The sequence below is a fragment of the Gopherus evgoodei genome, chromosome 2 (genome assembly GCF_007399415.2).
Source record: "Gopherus evgoodei ecotype Sinaloan lineage chromosome 2, rGopEvg1_v1.p, whole genome shotgun sequence".
NCBI classification, from domain to species: Eukaryota; Metazoa; Chordata; order Testudines; family Testudinidae; genus Gopherus; species Gopherus evgoodei.
The window spans coordinates 205,209,632-205,232,779 of record NC_044323.1 but is presented as its reverse complement, the minus strand read 5'-3'; the positions used below and the strand labels follow the sequence as shown (position 1 = coordinate 205,232,779).

Below are 23,148 nucleotides of genomic sequence, written 5' to 3'. Positions count from 1 at the left end.
GGTTGCTGCAAGTCAAACTCCCTCTTTCTTACTTTATTTTGAATTCTAATGGACTCCAAATCCATGAGCAAAACTTAGGGTAGGGAGGAGTGTTGAATGGTGGACAATGCAATATCCTGGGCTTTTGTTCTGCCCTGAAGTTCTTGAGGTTTGTGGGCAGCAAGCAGATGTTTCAGTGACCCTAGAGTTAGTCAGAGTTCACTTACAGCTTGTCTAGCCCACCAGATGGTGCATGGCTAGCTGGGATGTGCATCTGCAGTGCATGAGTTTGTCTGTCTGCACAGACCTGCTACTGTGTACTACAAGTTCCCAAGGGCATTTTGATCTAACCCCATGTCAAAGCAGAGTAGATCAGAATGCCCTGGAGAACTTTTAATGCCTGTGTCAAGGTTCCTTCCCCATTCTGAACTTTAGGGTACAGATGTGGGGACCTGTATGGACACTTCTAAGCTTAATTACCAGCTTAGATCTGGTATTGCTGCCACCATTCAGATCCTCGGTCTGGAACACCCCCTCTTCTCCCAAAACCTTACCCTCCCAGGGTAGCCTTGAGAGATTTTTTCACCAAGTTTCTGGTGAACACCAATCCAACCCCTTGGATCTTAACACAAGGAGAATTTAACCATCCCTCCTCCTTTCCCTCCCCAATTCCTGGTGAGTCCAGATCCAATCCCCTTGGATCTAAAAAACAAGGAAAAATCAATCAGGTATTAAGAAAAAGGCTTTTAATTAAAGAAAAGAAAGGTAAAAGAAATCCCTCTGGGAGAGATTAGCATATCAGCTACTCTCACAGACAACAGATTCGAAACACAGAGGAGGTTCCCCATGGCACACATTTAGTTACACAAAAAATACCCAAATACCCAATTTTGTCAATTCCCTTAATGGTACCAAGACAAGTTACAAAGAAAATAAAATATAAACCTATTTATCCCTTTCTAAAACTTACTACTCTGATAAGAGGCTGGTTCCTTGATCTTTTTCACTCCAGCTGAAACTGAAACTCTAAACAAAGGAAAACTTCCCTCCTTCCTTTTGAAACATTTTGTTCCCCCATTGGTTCCTCTGGTCAGGTGACAGCTAGGCTAGGTGAATTTCTTAACCTTTTACAGGTAAAAGAGGCATTAACCGTTAACTATCTGTTTATGACAGCCTGGGAGCAGGGTCCACACACCAAACCCTGCACTGTGCTGTAGATTTACACATCACTAACTGTTAATCTAGATCAGGGGGTGGGCAAACTTTTTGGCCTGAAGGCCACATCAGATTTTGTAAAATGTATGTTGGGCTGGTTAGGGGAAGGGATCGTGGCCCCCACCTCCTATCTTCCCACCCCCGGACCCCTGCCCCCTCCACACACCCTACCCCCAGACTCCTGCTGCCCCATCCAATCCCTCCTCTCATTCCTGACAGCCCCCCAGGACCCATGCCCTAGCCAACCACCCCTTCTCCCTGGCCCCTGACTGCCCCCCCGGGACTCCTGCCCCCATTCAACCCCATTTCCCCCCGATCACCATCCACCCCAACCACCACCCCGAACACCTCTGCCCTCTATCCAACCCCCACTGCTCCCCTACGACGCTCCCATGAGCACCGCCGGCTGGTGGTACTACAGCCGCACTACCCCGCTGGAACTGGGCCACACTGCCACCACCATGCAGCAGCAGAGCACCGGGTCAGGTCGGACTCTGCAGTTGCACTGCCCCAGGAGCTCACAGCCCTGCCGCCCAGAGCATTGTGCCAGTGGTGGAGCGAGTGAGCTGAGGATGCAGGGGAGCGGGAACAGCACAAGTGGGGCCAAAGGCTAGCCTCCTGCTCTAGACAAGGCACTAGCATCAGGATTCACTGCAGCTATTGCTGCACCTAGCTGACCTTTGCTGTTTAGTGTGATATGCTTTTTCCTCCCCCTCCCCAAAAGTCCCCCTAAATTCTGATGCCGAGGTACAGTGTGTTTTCTCAGGAGAAATGGCTTTAAACTGATATTCTGGCTCTGGATCTAGGGCCAAACTTCATGAGTTGAGTTCTGGTTTGCAGAAACTACCACCTGGGAGACGACAGAAAAGGAAAACAAGGTGTGTTTTTCTGACTACTGATATTGTTCCATTGCTGCCTGCCATCCCTCACGATGAATGCCATTTCTTCTTCATTCTGTAAGCCCACTACAAGTCAGGCAGACTGATGGGGTCAGTGGTCTCCTCTAGTCATTTGGAACCAGACCAATAACACCAGTTTTCAACTGAGAACAACAGAGGTAGATACATAAATCCACAGGAATGACTATGGAGCTTGCCTAAAACAAGCAGGCGAAATCTGACTTTCAAGTACTAAGAATGTGGTTTTTAATCAACATTACCTAATTGTAAATCCAGCAGAGAACTACAAAGAAAACATCTGGACTAACAAGGACAACAAAAACAGTCTGAAATGAATTTCACCTCCCCGGGCTCAACCAATGGTTTTGTCATTTCATTTTGAGTGTGTGCAGCGGCAGTCTATTTGTTTTGGTATAGTTGCCAAAAACAATTACTATGGTCTCTTTGATGTCTGTAAATTGGGTGTCTCCATGTTACCTTTCTGAAGACTGGAGCACAATTGTATCCTGTCTAGTTAAAATAATTTCTGTGACATTAATCCACTTCCTCAGCCTGAGCTAAAGCAAGCTCTGTGACTACATTAGGGCTAGGTGGGTTGTGGAGATGGTGCAGTTTGAGAGCACGGAGGAACTACTACTACTGTTTGGGAATTCTGAAGTAGGCTTAGAGCAGTTTCCAAGAATACGGTAGCTCCAAAATTCTCAGTGCAGGGGAAGGGATTTGTTAGTATGAGGCAGTGGTAAGAGTAGTTCTTGCTATCTCAATGATGCAGCCTCTGCTGCAAGGGGGAGAGAGCCCTAGTGGTACAAGGTTTCAGAGTAGTAGCCATGTTAGTCTGTATGAGCAAAAAGGAGGAGTCGTCCTTGTGGCACCTTAGAGACTAACACATTTATTTGAGCATAAGCTTACATGAAAAAATAGATGTTGCCATACCAACTGTAACGAGGGTAATTAATTAATTAAGGCAAGCTATTAGCAGCAGAAAAACTTTCGCAGTGATAATCACAATGACAAAGTGTGAGTAACAGTAGAGGGAAAAATTAGCATTGGGAAAACAGTTTTACTTTGTGTAATAAAACAATGACATACTGATTATCACTACAAAAGTTTTTTTCTTCTGCTGATAATAGCTCACCTTAATTACCATTACAGTTGGTATGGCAACACCCGTTTTTTCATGTTCTCTGTGTATATGTTTTCCTACTGTATCTTCCACTCCATGTATCCAGTGAAGTGGGTTTTAGCCCACGAAAGCTTATGCTCAAATAAATTTGTTAGGCTCTAAGATGCCACAAGTACTCCTCATTCTTTTTTCTAGTGGTACAAATGTCATAGTTTTTGGCCAGCATAAGGAGGAGAAAGTGGGGTTGCACAATGCTTTGTTACATACTGCATATAAGGATTTTGTCTGTGTGAAGGGGGTTTAAGTAATGTTTTCTTTAATATTTCCTCCTCTGTTGCACCAAGGTACAGCAATATTCATAAACATTGCATTTTTCGGCGAATTTGCATAGACTCTTCTTTAGTTTTTGCCAGTGCCGTATTTATTCCAACTATTTATTTCATAATATGAAGGAGCAAAAAGCCAGTTTCCTGTGTACTAGATGATCTGTCTCTGAAAATGTTGTTGTTGGGTATTTTGGATAAAAGTGAAAGCAGTGGTAGGCTCTGAATACATAACTAACCTTTTAAAACAAAAAAAATCTTTGAAATCCTGTAGGTACAGTAGTCACCATTAAGCATTTGCCTTCATTTACCACACTCTGATAGTTGGGCTATTTCTTATTCTAAGCGCAGAAGAAAGACATGAACTCCTAGCTACGCTTACATCTTTTGGCAGAAGTTGAATTCTTAATGGTGACCACTGTTCTTCCTGGGTCATTGACGATATCCGCTTGCATCATTCTGTCACATCACAGATTCCATGGATTGTATGGTTTACAGTGAGATTTCAGGTAGTGTATTCTGGGACAGCCTCACTAAACCGGGAAATATCACAAAGTTTCCATTTAAAAAAAAAAAAAGATTCTAACTGCCAAGTTAGAGAGGATGTTTTAGCAATAAAGCCTGTGCCTCACCTTTAATTTTTTGCTTTGCAGTTCACCTTTAACTTCTACTGACCCCAAAACCAAAAGTCCATCAGCAGCCAGCCCGTGTTAGGCTTTGAGCTGTGTCACTAATCAGCATCCCTTCCAAATCCATCTTTTACTGAAAGCAAGGCTGGCTCAGGCACCAGCACAGCAAGCAGGTGCTTGGGGCGGCCAATGGAAAGGGACGGCACATCCAGCCCTTTGGGGGCGGGTCCCTCAGTCTCTCTGGGAGGAAAGGACCTGCTGCCGAATTGCTGCTGCTTTTTTTTCCCTGCTGCTTGGGGCAGCAAAAACGCTGGACCTGGCCCTGACTGAAAGACATCCTTTTCAAAAGAGTTTAAATGGAAGGGAGTCAGCTGTGATGAGCAATTAGTCTCTCACAGTAGGTCTCGTTTTTGTCTGAAAAGAAGGATGATCTTAAAGGTCACTTTTGTCCTGATCTTACTCTGAGCACTTCATGCGACAGCCTGCTCAGTTTTCAGGCCAAACATGTTGGTTTTTCCAATAGCAGAGGTGGAAAGATATTACTACTTTGCAGTGAGATGCTGTGTTGCTGCACATACACCACGTTGGCCTCCATCGTATAGGCTCTGCAACATATTTAGAAACAAAGTCATCTGAAAAGGATCATTAATAATTTACTGAGTTAGATCACTCTTGTAGCCACAAAGCAGCATAATTCATTATCTAATATTACAAGTGTGCGTTCCCCAAATGTATTGTTACAAGAGTTTGAAGAGCGTAGTGCTGTGAACACGCCATGTGTTCTGGCAGCTTCCTCGCTTGGATTGTCTGTTTCCCTCTGAACATGAGGTAGCTGTCTGAAAAATAAATGAGCCAACAGAAGTATGAAGGTGGACAAAACCCCCTGTGTGTTTGTAATGAATTCATGTGCTGCAAATGAGACAGTTATTACAGAAAACTCAGTTCTAGCCCTAGGTCATAGACAACTCATGCCTCCCCATAGAGAGGGGGGAACAATCTCAAAAGTGGAAGACATGTCACCGCCCCACATTGTCTTCTCTGCCCAGCGACAGCCCCCCTCTCCCTGCACCCAGCCTAGGCTGTTGTGCTTTCTCTTCCCCATGTTACCTGCAGGAGGGAGGCTCTGTCTTTCCCCCACTGTGCCTCTTCTCCACCCCTGGCATGTTCGGCTTCTCTCCCTGGCAGCTGCGCTGGGCAGTGACTGGAAGAGAGCTGCTTCTCATGTGGCTGAAGTTGGCCGCTCCAGAGCAACCAGCAAGAGAAGCAGCTGGCCCTGCCTGGCCCAGCTGGCTGGGAGAGGGGGGTGGAGTGGGAGAAGGGAACCCCCCCCCCTGAGCAGGCCAAGTGGGGTGGGGAGGGTGCTCGACCCCACAGGCCCTCCCATGCATCACCCATACTCTTTCCAAACATAGGCCTCCACCACTTGAGCCAAATCCTCTTACGCAGAATTCATGCGAAGTTTTACATGCAAATGTAGCTGGAGTACACTCTACTCTGCTGATCCCCAGCATGCGTAATGGCCCCTAAGGGGCTGTTACAAACCTGCATAATTTAGTGTAGCCTAGAGGCATCTCTAAATTACACTGGGTAGAGACAGCCAAGAATCAGCCATCTGAGCATGAGCCCATAGTGTAGAGGACAGATGGAGGAAGGCAAGATGCCATGGGAGACCTAGAGGAAGAAGTTGGTTTAGATAACTTTTTATTTCTCACAGTTTGGTAATATTCATATTTGTGGGTCTTTCAGGTGGCTTTGACTGGAGAGGGGGGGTGGCAGACTGGGTGGACATTCCCAATACATAGGGGGTTGCAAGGAGGAAGGCACCAAGATTGAAGCAGGAGAAAGAAATGAAAGTGGCATCAAGTCTGGCTTTGTTGGCAAGGGGGAAGGCAATAAGGGATGGTTAAAGACAAAGGCCACATTAGAGCTATGCATGCACACATGCTGGGGCTTCTCTACTTTAGTGCATGGCAAACTTTGGCTCTGGACTGTCTGCCTCAGGTTTCCAATGATCTTCTTATGAGTTCAGGCCACAGGAATTTCTGTGTGACCATTTCCAGTGCATCTTAATATCTGAGTAATTCATAAGAATGTTGGTGCTTTAGTTGTAGCCTGGAACATGGGAGTATCCTTATACATGACTGCTACAATCCTCTAATGATTTGTTTTAAAATCCTATTATTTTTAGTTAGTTAATTATTTTTGCAGGTGCCTTGCACACAGCTGTCCACCCGTGAATTCAGCTGTTAAAACTTGTAGTAACATCTGCACAGGTTAAAGATGTCTATGAAGATACGCAAGAAGAAGAGACATATTTGCAGTACGTCTGATAAATAAATGGCTGAATCCAATTCCATGCAGTTTGCTCATCTTGGTCAGTAATTTTCCAAAACATTTATTTAATATTTTTAACAGTGTGACAGGTAATTTGAATTTCAAGCATGGCAGAAACCTCATTATATCCTTACTTTTTTATCAAACTTACTTCCTGACTTAAGGTTCTCCCTTCTCCTTATTGCCTGTCCTACAAGTAACTTAACATCCCCCTCCATATAATAATGTTCATCTACCCAACACTGTGGCTGTGAGGTTATCTTAATGGTTTTTAAAGCTTTTTAGATGGTTCCCGGATGAAAGACATTTGTGAGGCAATGAAATGTTTCACTCAATAAACCACAAAAGGACTTAAAAGAAATTGAAAAACATGATGTAAAGAATACCTTAATCCATGTCTGACTAGAACTTCTTAAAATCAGGGATAAACAATCTACAGGAGAAACAAGCATGAATACTGCTGGAGTGAAACTGAGGTTTTTTTTTCCTATTCCCAGAGAGGGTGGAAAAATCGAATTTTATTTCATAGAAAACTTCACATTTTGATGAAAAATCTGAAATTTTTATTTCATTTTGGCTTTTGAAAACAGAATTGTATGTATTTTACCTTTCCCTGTTCTCCTCCCTCTCCCCCCCTCCCCAGAAAAAAAAGGTGGCAAATGAGTAGAAAAGGGAGTCTCTTCTTTCCCCTTCTCCTCCTTTCTCCAGTGGAAAAAGAAATGAGGAAGGAAAAGTAAAGACTAAGAGAAGCGGGAAAAAAAAAATCCAAAAAAATGCACAATTTTTGGCCTATAGAAACCAAAGTGGCAACAAAAATGTCAGTTTGAAACTTCTGTATTTTTGACCTGATTTCAGGAAAGTGACAAAACTGCATCTTTTTTATTTAACCAAAAGAGTCAGTTAAACACTGCAACCAACTCTGCCTGTTACCTCTAGGAGTACCTCAGTTCTGCCAACCACAGCTGTCCCAAGCCAAAATCAAATCATGCTCCTGATACACGTTTGAAGGGGCCTTTTCATATAGCTTATTTTCCTGGCAGTCCAAAACATCTACCCAAATCCACATCCCCCCTCTTACCTTCACCATCAGAAAATCTGTCTTTTTCACCCTCCCTATATCTTGGTGATTCTGTCCCTTCTTCCTTCAATTCTCTGGTAGCTTGACTCTGACACCTGTCCCTAAACCTATGCTGAGTGGGCCTCTCAGGGTATGTTTGCTCTGCAACTAGAGAGCTGCAGCTGGCCCATACCAGCTGAATTGGACTCACAGGGCTCAGGCTTCAGAGACTGTTTAATTGTGGTCTAGATATTTCAGCTCAGGCTTCAGCCTGAGCTCTGGGATCAGGGCTGGCTCCAGGCAGCAGTGCAGCAAGGAGGTGCTTGGAACAGCCAACAGAAAGGGGCGGCATGTCCGCCTCTTCAGGAGGGAAGGACCTGCCGCCGAAGAATGAAGCGGTGGCGGTAGAGCTGCCGCCAAAGTGCCGTTGATCGTGCCCTTTTTTTTTTTTTTTGGCCACTTGGGGCGGCGAAGACGCTGGAGCCGACCGTGTCTGGGACCCTCCCATCTCATGGGTTCTTAGAGCCCAGGCACCAGCCTGAGCCTGGATGTCTGCACTGAAGTTAAACAGCCCCTTGGCCTGAGCCCCACAAGCCCCAGTCAGCTAGCCCAGGCTAGCCGTGGGTTTTCGATTGCAGTGTAGATGTACCCCCTCTTTGGCCCCTGCCTAATCCTTAGTGCCTTTACCCTTCTCAGTTGCACCTATGCTCTTAGGAAAGCAGTAACTAACATCTCAGGATCTTTTTTTCCCCTTTGAAGTAGAAAATAACAGATGAGCAAAAATCAACCACCATCCCTTAGAATGCCAGTGTAACCCCCACACCTCCTGGGTGCAGTGTTCTGCCCCATCCAGTGGCACTGAGACCGCTTAGCGAAGGCTGTAGAGCAGACTCATTTTTTTAACCTCTAAGAGGAAATTGAGTTTTAGCTCATGCGGTAGAGGATCATACACTAAGCTCCAGAGGTGCCCGGTTCGATCTCACCTGTTGATGAACAGGGCCTGTCGGCGTTACACCAGCACACAGCCTCCCCCTTTTTACATGAAAACATGTCCCTTGAATTTTTGCTTGGTCAACTCTGTTGATTAGATTATAAGTCACTTCAGGGCAGGGACTAGATCTTTGTATGTTTTTGTACAGCATCTAGCATGTGCATGGAGTCTTTGGGAATTAGCATAATACAAATAATAATTAAGCAACAATCCCTTTAGTAAAGCCACATTCTGAAATTAGAACTGTCTGAAACCTGATTGCTACAGGACAGCTGCTCACTTACTCAGCTGTATTTCACAAAGCCCATATGTCTTAAGGTCCGAGTTTCTACTTTCCTCTTAAGTATAAAAAGCCTGAGCCCCTTTATCCATTAAAGGGAGATCAAAACTGGTAGGAAAACAGCTGAAGTAAGCACCTATTTGACTATCGTCCCCACCCCGCATCAAGCATTGCAGAAGCAAATGCACAGTCCAATTACAAAGAACAAAATGATGGTATAAAATACCTTCCCTATGTGTCAATATATTGTACAGCAATTTTTCATTATTTAATTCTGTAATGACCCTCTCATTTGATAAGGAATTTCAATGGGAACTGGGTACTTAATTCCTTCAAACTCATATCACAGATGCAAGCCTTCATCTCTCAGGATTACACCAACATTTATCTTAAAACACAGGAAAACCCGGGGTGGTGGTGGTGCTACAGGACTATAGACACAGGAGGGGCATGACAAATAAGTGTGAGAACCATGGGGCGAGAGTTTTACTTCACTGCCCTTCTCCTACTGCCTATAAACAACTCCCATAGAAAAGCACATGGAGACCCAAAATAATTCAATCCCAGTGGCTTTGCAGTAAGGATTGCACAGAATCAACCTTCCCACAATCCAGCTCCAAAAGGGATTAACTTAATTCTTAATTGCCAACTTTATAAACTTTTATAATAAAGCAACATGATTAATAATAACTAACACCAAAACTTCTACAACAGAACCTGGTTACTTTGTTTACGTAGAACTGTGAAGATGCTGTATGCAGATTATGAAGAAAAATTAAATTTAAATAGGTCAGTTCCACCGCCACAGAGAGAAGAAACTCAGGGTTCCCAAAAGCTACGTTGAGTTCCCCAAGTCTGTCTTTGACCACCAAAATTTACAGGCTGCTGAGTCAAAAGCACTGTAACATCTCCCCGCCACTTGCTTATCGAAATCTCCAACTAGAATCCATGCAGACTCCTCCTCCTCCTCCACTGTTGCTAACTAATTAACCAACTTTGCAGTTTAAGTATATAGGTTAAAAACCCCAAACCTACAAGGAAAATATGAAACAAAGACGAGCAAAATATAAATGAGTCTTTCCTCCATCATCACAATCACATAAGAGAAAACTTGATGAGTAACTTAACTAAAACAGTTTGGCTAAACTCAAACTACATTCCAAGTTTACAGTTAAAATGAAAAACTAGTTTTTCCTCCCATTTTCCCCATTTCCATAAACAATACGGCCAAAGCTTCTCAATATCACTAATCTAATGCTTCAGCATGAGGGGAAGACAGCCTGCGTTCTGCTCTTATAGCACAGCTTCGCCCAACCCACACAGGGCACACAGCCTTATGTAAAGCAGCTGCTCTACTTTCATATCACATCTGAGCCCAGCTATTGAGCATACCCAACACCACCCCCAATTCCAAAACCTTTTGGATATGGAGTCCTAATTGTTCATCTGCCCAACAACAATGATCCAGACACAACTAATTCCTCCCCGCCACCCCCAACCCATATAGCTCTTAAAGCGAGATCTCTCTATTAGGCACGTGGGTTACAATAGCAAATGTGTAACTCTTGCTGAACCCTCCAGGAAGTAATAATGATCCAGGTCAGTAAACTAAGACCTGTATGATTATAACAGCAGTGAGCTCTGGCCAATAGGGCATGAAAACAGACTTCCTTGGATGCCTGCTATATATTTACTGTAAGTTTGGTTTTGTGCGATTAGAAAGTTGGCAACCTTAACACCCCAGTCTCCCCCCCTCCCGCCACTCACTCCATCCCCCTCACCCTCACTCACTTTTACTGGGCATAGCAGGAGGGGGAGGGCTCTGACTGGGGGTGCAGGCGCTGGGTGGGGTTGGGGATGAAGGGTATGGGAGAGGGCTCGGGCTGGGGCAGGGAGTTGGGAGTGTGGTCTCCAGCTGGAGGTGTGGGCCAGGGATGAAGGGTTTGGGGTGCAGAGGGGGGGCTCTGGGCTGGGGAAGGGAGTTGGGATGTGGACGCTGGGGTGTTTGGAGTGCAGGAAGGGTCTCAGGGCTGGGGTACGGGTGCAGGAGAGGGTGTGGCGGTCCTGGTGGCGCTTACTGCAGCTCCCAGGAAGCAGCTGCCAGGTCCCTGTGGCCAGGCAGCTTGCTGCATTTCCCTCATACCCGCAGGCACTGCCCCTGCAGCTCCTATTGGTCGTGGTTCCCAGCCAATGAGCGCTGTGGAGCTGGCACTGGGGCAGGGGCAGCGTGCAGTGCCTCCCTGGCTGCCCATGTGCCTAGGGGCGGCAGGGACCTTGCAGCTGCTTCCGGGATCAACATGGCACTAGGACACGCAGGGAACCTGCCTTAGCCCTAGGCTCCCGCTATGCCCCCAAGCAGACTTTTAACGGCCTAGTCAGCACCAGGGTCACTTTTCGACCAGGTGTTCCAGTCAAGAACCGGATGCCTGGCAACCCTACTGTTCGTGCAGCTGATTTAAAAAAGAAAAAGGCTGTCCAAGTTTGCCCTAAAAGAACGTGCAGTAACAAGATTCTATTTCCCTTCAGGTACTTAAAATGCTACGACAAAGCTGTTGGGTGGGGGAAGGAATATGAGCTACTGTATTTATTCATTGGGACAAAAAAAAAGGAGCCATTGGCAACCAGGCAATACACCAAACATAGGAGAGAGGTGTCATGTCTTATATTTTATAATAAGAATGCAAAAGCAAGAAAAATGCTGAAGGCTGACGAATAGCCAGTTTAGTGCTAATTTCTAGACATACTTTGATTTAAAGTGTTTTCTTCTAAGTGTGCTGGTTTAAATGTTGGCCTTAGAAGGTTAATGGATCCGGCCCAGCCTGGATTTTGACCATGTGCTTTTGTTTAAATCATACTGACAAACCAAGGCAATTTTAAACTTGAAATTAAAGAGGAGTGAAACTGAATTCAATTAAACTGCTGTTGCCCACCCCGCAGATTGCAGTAAAAATTAGCCTAGTCTCAACAGGTGATGTGCCCTTTCATATGGTACAGTGGGATGTATCATTACTAAGACACTCAACAGGCTTAGCTGACAGCAGGGCCCATTGTGCCAATACTGTACAAAGCTCAAGTAAGAGTGTAACAGGGTGGCTTGCCCTAGGAGCTGGCGGTTAAGCCAGCTTGACTGAGAGTGTGACATTGCACTCTATATGATTTTATGAAAATATGCTAATGAGTTTAAATATAATGTAATTGGAATATGCTATGCTTCATGCAAAAGGTCTCTTGTAAGGTACCATTTCAAAGCTTATAATGTACTGGGTATGATCATCCTATTTGTATAAATGTACCACTTTTGTATCTGAACCTAGAAATATGAAATATAACTCTGAGGGCCTATTGTAATTATGCAATGTGTGGGCCATTAATGGTGGTTTGGAATTTTGATGACTCCATTAACCAGGACAATTGACTGCAGATGGCTGTGTTTTACTTTAAAAGCGACAAGGACTCCCATGGCACCTTATAGACGAACAGAAGTATTGGAGCATAAGCGTTCGTGGGTGAACACCCACTTCGTCAGACATATGCAAGGTTCTGTTTTACTTGTAAGTCTCCCTGTATAGGTGTGTGCTGGCAAGTGGGTAATGAAGTCTTACAGTGACACATGATCATGTCACTTGAATTGGAATCCATCTTTAACTTGGTGTCAAATATAAGAGGGGTAGCTGTGTTAGTCTGGATCTGTAAAAAGCGACAAAGAGTCCTGTGGCACCTTATAGATGAAAAGAAGTATTGGAGCATAAGCTTTTGTGGGTGAATACCCACATCGTCAGACACATGCGTATTCACCCATGAAAGCTCAAGCTCCAATATTTCTGTTAGTCTATAAGGTGCCACAGGACTCTTTGTCATCTTTAACTTGGTGCTTTTCATTGAGAAAGAAGGGGTGGGAACTCAGAGAGGGACAAAGGATTCTCACCTTATGCAAACGATAACAGACAACAAAGGAGGCAGCCATCTTGAGGAATCCCCTAGCTACCACCTGAGTTGGAACAAGGGCTATACCAGGGGAAAAGATTATGCCCAGACTAGGAAGGCATCCACTCTGTGAAAGAAACATATTGAAATATCTCTGAGGGTGAATCTTATCTGTGTTCAGTTTCTTACTGTATTAGACATAGACTTGCGTGTTCTATTTTATTTTGCTTGGTAATTCACTTTGTTTTGTCTGTTACTACTTGGAACCACTTAAATCCTACTTTCTGTATTTAATAAAATCACTTTTTACTTGTTAATTTAATAGCTGAGGGCGAGGCGCAAAAAGCTGTGCATCTCTCTCTATCAGTGTTATAGAGGGTGAACAATTTATGAGTTTACCCTGCACAAGCTTTATACAGGGTAAAACGGATTTATTTGGATTTTAGACCACATTGGGAGTTGGGCATCTGAGTGTTAATGACAGGAACTCTTCTGTAAGTTGCTTTCAGTTAAGCCTACAGCTTTGGGGCACGTGGTTCAGACCCTGAGTCTGGGTTTGCAGCAGGCTAGTGGGTCTGGCTTAAACCAGGCAGGGCACTGAAGTCCTAAGCTTCCAGGGTAGGAAACCAGGAGCAGAAGTAGTTTTGGCACATCAGGTGACAACCCCCAGGGGTGATCCAACCCGTCACAGAGAGGAATCAGGCAGATTCCCCATAAAGAGCAGAAAGGGGCTGCGGTACTGGAACCAAGAGCCAGGATTAAGTAGTGGTGAAGCCCCGCTGGGGAAAGGGCAGGAGAGAACCAGGCAGAAAGCAGAGAGAAAGGCAATTACTCCAAGCAGGGACCTGGGAGAGACAGAGGGACCTAGAGGAAGCACTTAAGAGGCTGAGTAGGAAGCACCCATGGAAAACTGTGGCCCAGCTAAAGGAGCAGCTCTAGCAATTCAGCACAGGCCCAGAGCCTGAACCAAGAGTAGAATGTGGCACTGGGCTCCCTTAATGGTCCCAAGGAAAGGACCAACATGAGTCTTCTTCAGCCCAGCAAAGGGGCTATAGGCTGAGTTGAAGACAGGCTGAGGAAGAGTCACAGAAAGGGGAACGACTGTTGGCAGGCGGGCACCAGCCCAGAGAGCTGCTATGCCACACCTGGCCATGAGGAGCTGCCAAGTGATGAGTGGACTATAAAGAGACAATGCCCCTCGGAGTTTACTGTCTAAACAGCTGTGTACTCATTCACTCTGTTAGTCTGCAAAGATGCCTTTTAGACTAGTATGTGAGGAGATAAAGTGCCAAAAATTTAAAATGACTGAAATTATGTGGGAACTTGGCAGCATGTCTTTTAACCATCTTTTCCCCCTCAACCTTCCAAAATATGGCTGTTTGCAATAATAGGCAATCCATATCGAATTTATGGCCAGATCCTTGTATTGTTCAAAGTCAGTGGTTAAAGGTTCCCCTGACTTTAAGGGTATGTCTATGCTGCAGCCTATAAACACTGAAGTTTATAAGATGCAACATTTATCAGTCTGGGAGTTTCTCTTATTTTTACCTAGCATCCACCTGCTTGAGACTTGAATTTCTTGCACTGAACAAGAAAGCTCAGAACTTCAAGATTGGGCTCCGTTTCCCCAAACTGTTGGCATGCATGAACTCTTTCACAAAACCATGCTATTGCCTAAATGACAGCCTGTGTAGCTTGAGCTGGAGGCACATGCACTCACATGGCTGATCTACAGAGTTCATGACAGATCAGGTAGAAAGATTGTTTAGTCCATTAATGAAAAAGAAGCAGCTGTTCTGCAAGTCTAAAAGGCTGTCAAGTTCATCTGTGACCAAGCTTTTCACCAGTAAATAAATGCCTCTTAAGGAGGGAAGAGACACAATAGTGATCAAAGTAGGCTGGTTGGCTGGTACATTTTGGAAATACACACCAGCCTCATTTAACTCCCAGTACTTTATTCTTCAGTTTAGAAAAGGAGAACACAGAGGATCAAAGTATACACACAGGTTAGATTTATCGCCTCCGTTATGTCAGCCAGTCTCTATGTTGGTTCTGTTGTAACCCCTGCATAGAGTCAAATGATGGCCCTGCTGTGAGGAAGAACTAGACTTACAAGCTGAAGAGTAAATCACTCCACAGAGGAATGTTCAGCACAACCAGACATCTTGCCAGCCCTCTAGAACAACCGCCACCTTTTCTTTATGGTGTATGAAGAAATCAAATAGCCTTCCAGTCACCACTTGATTTTATTGTTACAATATAACAAAGCAGTTTATTTTCTTGTGCACGTCATAGTGTCCAAAATGTGTTGCTAGGGTATAGAATGGAACTGACACCACTTCCACAGAAGCACTGAATAAGAGGGTAAGTGTTAAAATTTCAACTGTGCTGTTTTTATAAAGCCCTGCATTAAGATGTGCCAATAAAGCTACAATTGTCCCTTCAGCTGAAAGTTACCTTGTATTTTTTGCCCTCTCCTGACTGACTATATCATTTATATAATAAATAGCAGCTAACTGAAAGGGACCTAACCACATCAGCCACACCAGCAGGGGCTTGTTCACCTGCACATCTACCAATGTGATCTATGCCGTCACGTGCTAATAATGCCCTTCTGCCACGTACATCGGCCAAACTGGACAGTCTCTATGCAAAAGAATAAATGGACACAAATCTGACATCAGGAATCATAACATTCAAAAACCAGTAGGAGAACATTCAGTCTCCCTGGACGCTCAATAACAGACTTAAAAGTGGCAATTCTTCAACAAAAAACTTCAAAAACAGAATCCAGTGAGAAACTGCAGAACTGGAACTACCATAATTTGCAAACTGGACACCATCAAATTAGGCCTGAATAAACACTGGCAATGGATGGGTCACTACAAAAACTAATTTCCCCCTGCTGATACTCACACCTTCTTGCCAAGTGTTTGAAATAGGTCATCTTGATAACATTGAACTCATTAGCACTATAAAAGCGATTTTTTCCTCTTTCCTGTCAACTGTTGAGAATAGCCCACTTCCACCTTAATTGAATTGGCTCGTTAACACTGACCTCCCACTTGATAAGGCAACTCCCATCTTTTCATATGTTGTGTTTTTATACCTCTTTACTGTATTTTCCACTCCATTCACCTGATGAAGTTTTAGCCCCCGAAAGCTTAGTTCCAAATTTGTTAGTCTCTAAAGTGCCACAAGGACTACTCATTGTTTTTGCTGATACAGACTAAGGGTATGGCTACATTTGGAATTTCGGAGCGCTGCCGCGGCAGCACTTTGAAGTGTTAGTGTAGTCGGAGCGGCAGCGCTGGGAAAGAGCTCTCCCAGCGCTGCATGTAAACCACATCCTTTACGGGTGTAGCGTGCAGCGCTGGGAGCCGCGCTCCCAGCGCTGCCGCCCTGATTACACTGAGGCTTTACAGCGCTGTATCTTGCAGTGCTCAGGGGGGTGTTTTTTCACACCCCTGAGCGCGAAAGTTGCAGCGCTGTAAAGTGTGAGTGTAGCCATCGCCTTTAACACGGCTACCACCCTGAAAACGGAAAGAGTGTGATTCATTTGTCACTGACCTTAACTCCACTGTGAATATGTTAACTATATAAAGACATTTCCCATTTAGTGTAAAGAGGAAGAAGAAAAAATACCTCTAAAATGACTTTGCATCATGTGCTTTATTTTAAGTCATTACTGAATCAAAACTACACAGTCTAACCTTGTACCATACCCACCCACTCAAGGAGTTTGTTTTTCAGAAATTGCATTTTTTTAACATGGAATTAAACCTACATTGCAATCATAAATTTTCATGCTACAATGTTCTCTAATGAACCGTTTGTGACACCAACAAGAGTAATTTAAGAAAAGGCCATTTTTCAAGCTCATATGTACTTCTATATTTGGGAACTTAAAAAACCCGTCTCGGATGTAAAAATGTCAATTGGAATATGTAAACATTTCTGTATACCTGAAACACTGGAAGGAGAATATCAGATAACAAAACCATTGCCTTAAATCGTCAAAATGGAGGGAAAAGCATGTACTGGGGAAGCACAGAGTAGCACACACTATTCAGTCTTCAAAGAGATATAAGAAGTGAAACAGCTCCTTAATCATTCAGTTGGTTTTTCTCTGTCTAAAGGAAAGCAGTAATTGTGGGAAGATAGCCCAGCAGAACATCCCAATACTCCATAATTCATTAAGGTTTAACTAAGTGCTAAAACCAAGTTTTTTTTTCCTGAGAAAAGTCATTGATGTTTCATGGAAATGTCTCCTGGGACAGTACAAATAAAATAAGGTAACTAAAGAGATTGTCACTTGTTTTCTTTTTGCTTGCAGAGAGTTGTCCACAGAGTATTCTGTACATCAAAACCTCTGCTTTTCTAAAAATGGATATGGCTAGCATTTCTTCAGCTCGCACTGTGGCCTTTTGGCATGGTTATCCTGAAGGCTAGTCAGATTCCCATTACTGTATCTTGAAAGTCAGTGACGTACAACAGCATATTGCACAAACTATCACTCCAGAAAAGGTCCAGTGAAGTCATCTGAGGGATCGTTTCTTTCTTTCCTTTTTCTTTAACGGTAGAAATTTAATGTCCGGAAGATTAACTTACCCAGTCAAGGATGCAGAACATTTGGTTGATTAAATTACAAAACAAGGTCCCCTGATTTTAGAGGAGTGGGCATTTAAAAAAAAAAATCAAACGAATCTTCTTCACCATTAATCCTTAATTTGAAAGGCAGCATGGATTCCTAAGGAAGTAGCTTCCTGGACTCAGTCAGTGAAAAATCATTGCTACCTAACTATAAAAGGCTTAGCTCTTATGAGAATATTGTGCTTTTTTAAAATTCAGAGGAAGTCAACTTGATTTGCAGTGTGACTTCAAAGAGATCAATTAGTTTTTTCCCTAGTCCATTTGATCATCGTCTCTGGTGAGCGGTACAGGAATATTAATTTGGCGTACAGGTCTTCCTCTAGTTCCAGTTCTCCAGTCTCTCTTACTAAGAAAATGTCAGTACACAACTTCAAGATACGGTCCACGTTTGGTAGTTCTTCAAACATGATGGAGTGAGAGATCCCGCTGAAAAACTCACGGACAAACTTCCCTATCACCAGGACAACTGAGGCGTAAAGTCCCATTATACTGTAAAGCAAGAGAGGAAAGAGTTCAAAGATGTTTTTCTAATCTGGTTATAAATCCAAAAACAGGCAAATGCCGATAAAACTAAGGTGGTGATGAGTTTATGAAACATGACCATTTCCACTGAATCAACTGTGTTACACATCAGGAATAATAATGGAATTCAAAATCTAAACATTTCTCATAAAATCATTTCTAAAAATATTTTTTAAAATTGTATACTATTAAAATAATAAAGGGACAAAAACTCCACCTCATGTGGAAAATGTGCTGAGGACAGGAATCTTCTTGGGGATCTCCTACTGCAGGTTCCCCCAAATCATTCCTGAAGAGAGAGTCTCTGGCAGGTTTCCCTTTCTGCTAACGTTTCTCTACCCCAGGATTTCTCAAACAGGGGTCACTGCTTGTGTAGGGAAAGCCCCTGGTGGGCTGGGCCGGTGTGTTTACCTGCCCCATCCGCAGGTCCGGCCGATCATGGCTCCCACTGGCCGTGGATCGCTGCTCCGGGCCAATGGGAGCTGCTGGAAATGGCCTGCACCGCTTCCAGCAGCTCCCATTGGCTCGGAGCAGTGATCCACGGCCAGTGGGACCCGCGATTGGACAGGGCAGGTAAACACACCGACCCGGTCCGCCCCGCCAGGTGTTTTCCCTACACAAGCGACGGCCCGTTTTAGAAACCCTGCTCTATCAGAACTTGCAGATCCCTGAGATATGCTTGAGGCTTGGATTAACCATAACTCTCTACAAGGTCTGGGCCTACTGACTTCTCTCTGGGGTCAGTGGAGCTGAGCTGCTAATGCTTCCTTCATTGGCCGCTCCCTTTGGAACCCCCATGAAGGAATACTTCACAACGTGGGAGGGCATAAGCAGAAAAGACTCAGACCGTATTAATTTCCCTGCAGGGTTATGGGAGAAGACAATGCATGTCCTCCTCTCCCTCCCAGCTGTGGGTTCCTGACTACAGGGAGGGTTCTTTTGCAGGACAAGTAGCAGGATGGTGAAACAACTATCACAGTGCAGACCTCTCTCCACATGGATCTTGTGTAGGGGGAGAAAATCCCCAACCCTGAGAGTACATGAATGGAAAAACATCAGGGGGCAGAATTTGTTCTCTATTTATAATTGAGAATGTCAAACCTATTTTAAAACAAAATAGTTTAAAATCAATTTCTTTGTCCAGCTGTTAGGGCCTGAGCTAAGGGTTCCACCTAAGATGTATATTGTGTCTCTGATACCCTGATGTTATAGCTATGAAGGCTGCTAGAGATGCTAAAACAGAAGATCTTAATCTCCATAAAATCATGAAATTTACTCCCTTCTTAATGCACTTTTTTTTTTTTGGTGGGGCTAGGGCTAGTCCTGGTCCTCTGTGATTTATTTTAGGTATTTGCGATGCTCTCAACTGTTACAATAGGAACACAAAACCCTGGTTTACAAGAGATAAATTTCCCAGTTCACCTTAGATTATTTCTAATAGACAGTACTGTTTTAAGTATAAGATTCTCTCTTACCCATAGCCAGCCAAGAATCCCAGGCTAGGAGGGCTAACTTTGTCACTGAATACAAAGAGTTCAAGACTTTCTTCCTGTCTGTATCTTTTTCCAAGCTGATTGAGAACCCACCATTCACGAACCCCATCTTTAGACTCATTTTTGACAAGAGAAACAGTGATGTTTTCCATCCTCCCCTCTATTGAAAGAGAAAACACAAAAACAAGCATGCTGTCAATAAGTCAAATTTGTTAGGATCAGTTGCTTATTAATATGACAAAGTGACGGTGCAGCCTAAAAATAAGTCAGTAAAAGCATCCTTAGAAACCATTTTAAAATAGTTTATAGAACAGTACTACAATGGTTCTCTAGCCTTTTAAAATTACTTATGAAAACTGGTTGTGTCTAGGCCCTGCAAGGACTCATTCAAGGGCTTAACGTCAGCTCTGTTGACTTCAGTGGGACTACAATGTGTGTAAAGCTAATCATGTCTCCACAAGATCCGATGCCCTAGATTGAGAGTTCTCTGGGTTAGATTTTGGGAACAGGGGCGGCAGGTTTGTATAATTTTTGGTAGTGCCCAGAAAGGGTCCAAGTCCCGCCCCCACCCAGCCTTATAAGCTGATATATATTTTTTAAAATAATGTTAAAATGGACTAGAAACAGTAAGCGTTTAACAGTTTCTCCGTATTGCACAATATCACTATTGTAAGAACAAATTATTTAACTAAGAATATCAACTTTATTAATACTCTTTTGAATATGGAAATAACCAAGCACTCTTAAAGAGGCTCAATAACCCTCAAAAGCAAATACTTTCTAAAATTAAAACAAATGTAACCCCTTCTTTTGCGATATTCTTCAGGAGGCATCAAACACTTTTCATCATTGTTCGGTTCTTGAAATGAAGTCATCCAGGAAGCTTGCAATGTCCAATTCAGAGATAGAGTTCTTATAAATGTGCAGAAATGCCAAGTGATTTAGATGTTCTTGGCTCATTGTCATTCGCAAATAATTCTTCAGTGTGCGCAGGTAACTGAATTATCGCTCAGTGGTGCCGGTTGTAGTCGGAATTGTGTAGAATAATTTCAGGAGAATTGTAACTTCTGACATCATCACTCAAGCCTTCATTTTGTTTCAGAAATTGCTTCACTTCACTCACTGAATTAAGATGGCAATTTCTTAATCTGCAAATATCATTCAAAATTTCTAAATGAAGAGCTAGCCTCTCTGTGTTAATCTCACTGTGGAAAGCTTCACTTATTGGGACAATGTCCTGTTTGGAGCCATTTGTTGCATCAGTTATACGCTTCTCCACATTTACTGCAAATGTAAAGCTTTCTGTTGAAAACCTCTGTTCAATGGCAACTTTGCAAGCATCAATGATCCCGACATATATTTGATGAAAATACTCTTTGGGGTCACTGAAGGTGTGAGGAAGGCTTCCATGGTTGAGCCGTCTCAGTGCTTTCTCTACGGTTGTTTCCCAGAAGTGATTGTATGATGAGTCAGTGTGCATGCTGCTCAACACCTCTTGAAACAGGCCAACTTTTTCATAACACTTGCCAATGACACATCTGGGCTTTGAATTTTTGCGTTAGCTTTTTCTACAGAACCCATGGCTTTCTCAAGAACTGTTAACATAAAGTATGTTGAAAAATATTGACGTTCTTCGAGAATCCACTACATTTTGAGCCAAATTCATCTGAAGAGTAACTAAATTCATCATGGCCTCCTAATTGTGGAGCAGTGATTTAATGCTACTGATCCTTAGTGTCCACCTTGTTGGGCACAATGGTCGTAAAGAAGGCGCCCCTTCACTCTAAAACACTCTGAATGCTGCCATATGCTTTGGTGACTCCTTGAAGGCTCTTTCACTGTCAAAAACATATCATGAAATTCTAGAATATTATGCAGGGCATCCTGCATGGCAAGGCTAAGGGAATGTGCAGCACAGCGCACAAATTCCACTCTTGGGGCTTGATCCTTCACTCTGGCTTAGACCCCAGTAAATTTGCTGGACACTTTACTGGTTCCATCGTAACACTGCCCCTGGCAATCAGAAAAGTGCAAGTCAGACCTGAGAAGTGTATCTTCCACAATTTTGAAGAGAAGCAGCATCCATTGCGTCAGTTTAGTAAAACCCAATAAACTCCTCAAATCTCCCAGTCTTCACTAGAAAAGAACCTTAAAAAAACCCTTATTTGTTCTTTTCTTGACAAATCAGTAGTCTCATCCATTACAATGGCATAAAACTTTGAAGCCTTTATCTTTTGCACAATTTGTCTTAGCACCATCATTGCCATCATTTCAGTTATTTCGTTAATAACCTCATGTGACAGCCACTTGTATTTTGTGTGACTAAGCCACTGTCTCCTTTCCTCTGAATCTGTAGTGTGTAGCAACAAGAGCTGCATCCAATTTGAATCACTCTCATTATGTCCACGTGATGCTATTCCTTGTTAAGCTAGGTACTGAACACTTAAAAATGTTGTGCCGTGCATTCCTAGCTGTTTGTGACTCTTTCCTGTAACTGGCCAACATTAGTGCAGAAACATTTACCTGCGATTGCAGAGCAGCATACTTCATTACCGCTTCCTTGCGACAGGCGGATTTTTCATGTGATGTAAAACTGTGCAATGTATGTCTCCAATCTTGAAATCCGGACGAAATAAACATTGGTTCAGCCTTTGTAGAAAATATTAAGATCTTCTTTTCAGAACAGTTTTTGGAGACTGAGCAAAAACCTCTAATTTGCTGTTGTACTCCAAGCACGTAAATCCTGATAGCCAAGACTGCTGAAAACTCCTTTTCTTATCTTGGAGATTTGCTGTATCTCTCTTTTGTATAACTTCAGTTTGAAAGCTGGGTGTCGAACTCAGGCAATCATTTGATGAATTACCCTTTTCTTCTTTTTTTCTCTGGGTAATTTTATTAAGAATTTATCCATTGTTGATTATTACTGGTCCTACAAATCAAGAATTTGTTGCTGGAATAAAATGAAACTACAATGCGCCGGCGCCACAGGATTACGAGGGTCAATTAAAAGAGGAAAGTCAGAAGCAGCACTCGCCTGCTTCAATACATTATACCCCATATACAACCAATTATATACTTTAAAGGGTGCTAAACATGAGCATACCCCAAACTGACTACTGAATTTAAGTTGCGGATTTTTTCCCTCAGGTGAGGGCTCTGGGGTGGGGCTGGAGATGAGGAGCTTGGAGTGCACACAGGCTGCCCCAGGGCTAGGGCCAGAAAGGACTCCCCCCGACCCTCTCCCCACCGGCAGCAGCGAGCTCCGGGGGAGGGCCCTCCCCCTACTTCCCCCTGTCAGCACACTCACCCTGCACCACTGTCACTGAACATGCTCCTAGGGCCCCTCTCAGGCCCAGGAAATCCCCTTGCCTCCCTTAACCCTAACCCAAGAGCCACTGCAGCTATATTGTAAGTGTGTTACAGGCAGGCCTGCCTTATAACAAGCAGACATGAGGAATGACTTGGTAAATGTGCCATTTCTCGTGTGTTGCGTCCTACAGAATTGTATTCTCTCATTCACCTGCATGCATTCGATCTGATCTTCGCTGTGTTAGGGACGCTGTACTGACTGGTGCAGGGATGACTTGCAGCAGATTGCCACAACTCACACTGTGACATCAGAGGAGCAAATGCACCCAAAGGGATCACAATCCCCTTGTTTCTGGGCTGAGTTATGTTCTTGCCCTGGGGATTTATAATAGTCGGGTGGCATACATTACAGGGCAT

General features: G+C 43.7%; 1 protein-coding gene across 1 annotated transcript in view; it reads right to left on the bottom strand.

Moving 5' to 3' along the window:
• Positions 1-16,344: 16,344 nt before the first annotated feature.
• PIEZO2 (piezo type mechanosensitive ion channel component 2) overlaps positions 16,345-23,148 on the bottom strand; it is a 496,400-nt gene continuing 489,596 nt past the window's right edge. The window contains exons 51-52 of the mRNA XM_030549442.1: positions 19,405-19,582; positions 16,345-17,896 (exon numbers count right to left, since the gene is read on the bottom strand). Of these exons, the coding sequence (XP_030405302.1) occupies positions 17,644-17,896; positions 19,405-19,582 (431 nt within the window). The 3' untranslated portion in view covers positions 16,345-17,643. The remainder of the gene's footprint in view (positions 17,897-19,404; positions 19,583-23,148) is intronic.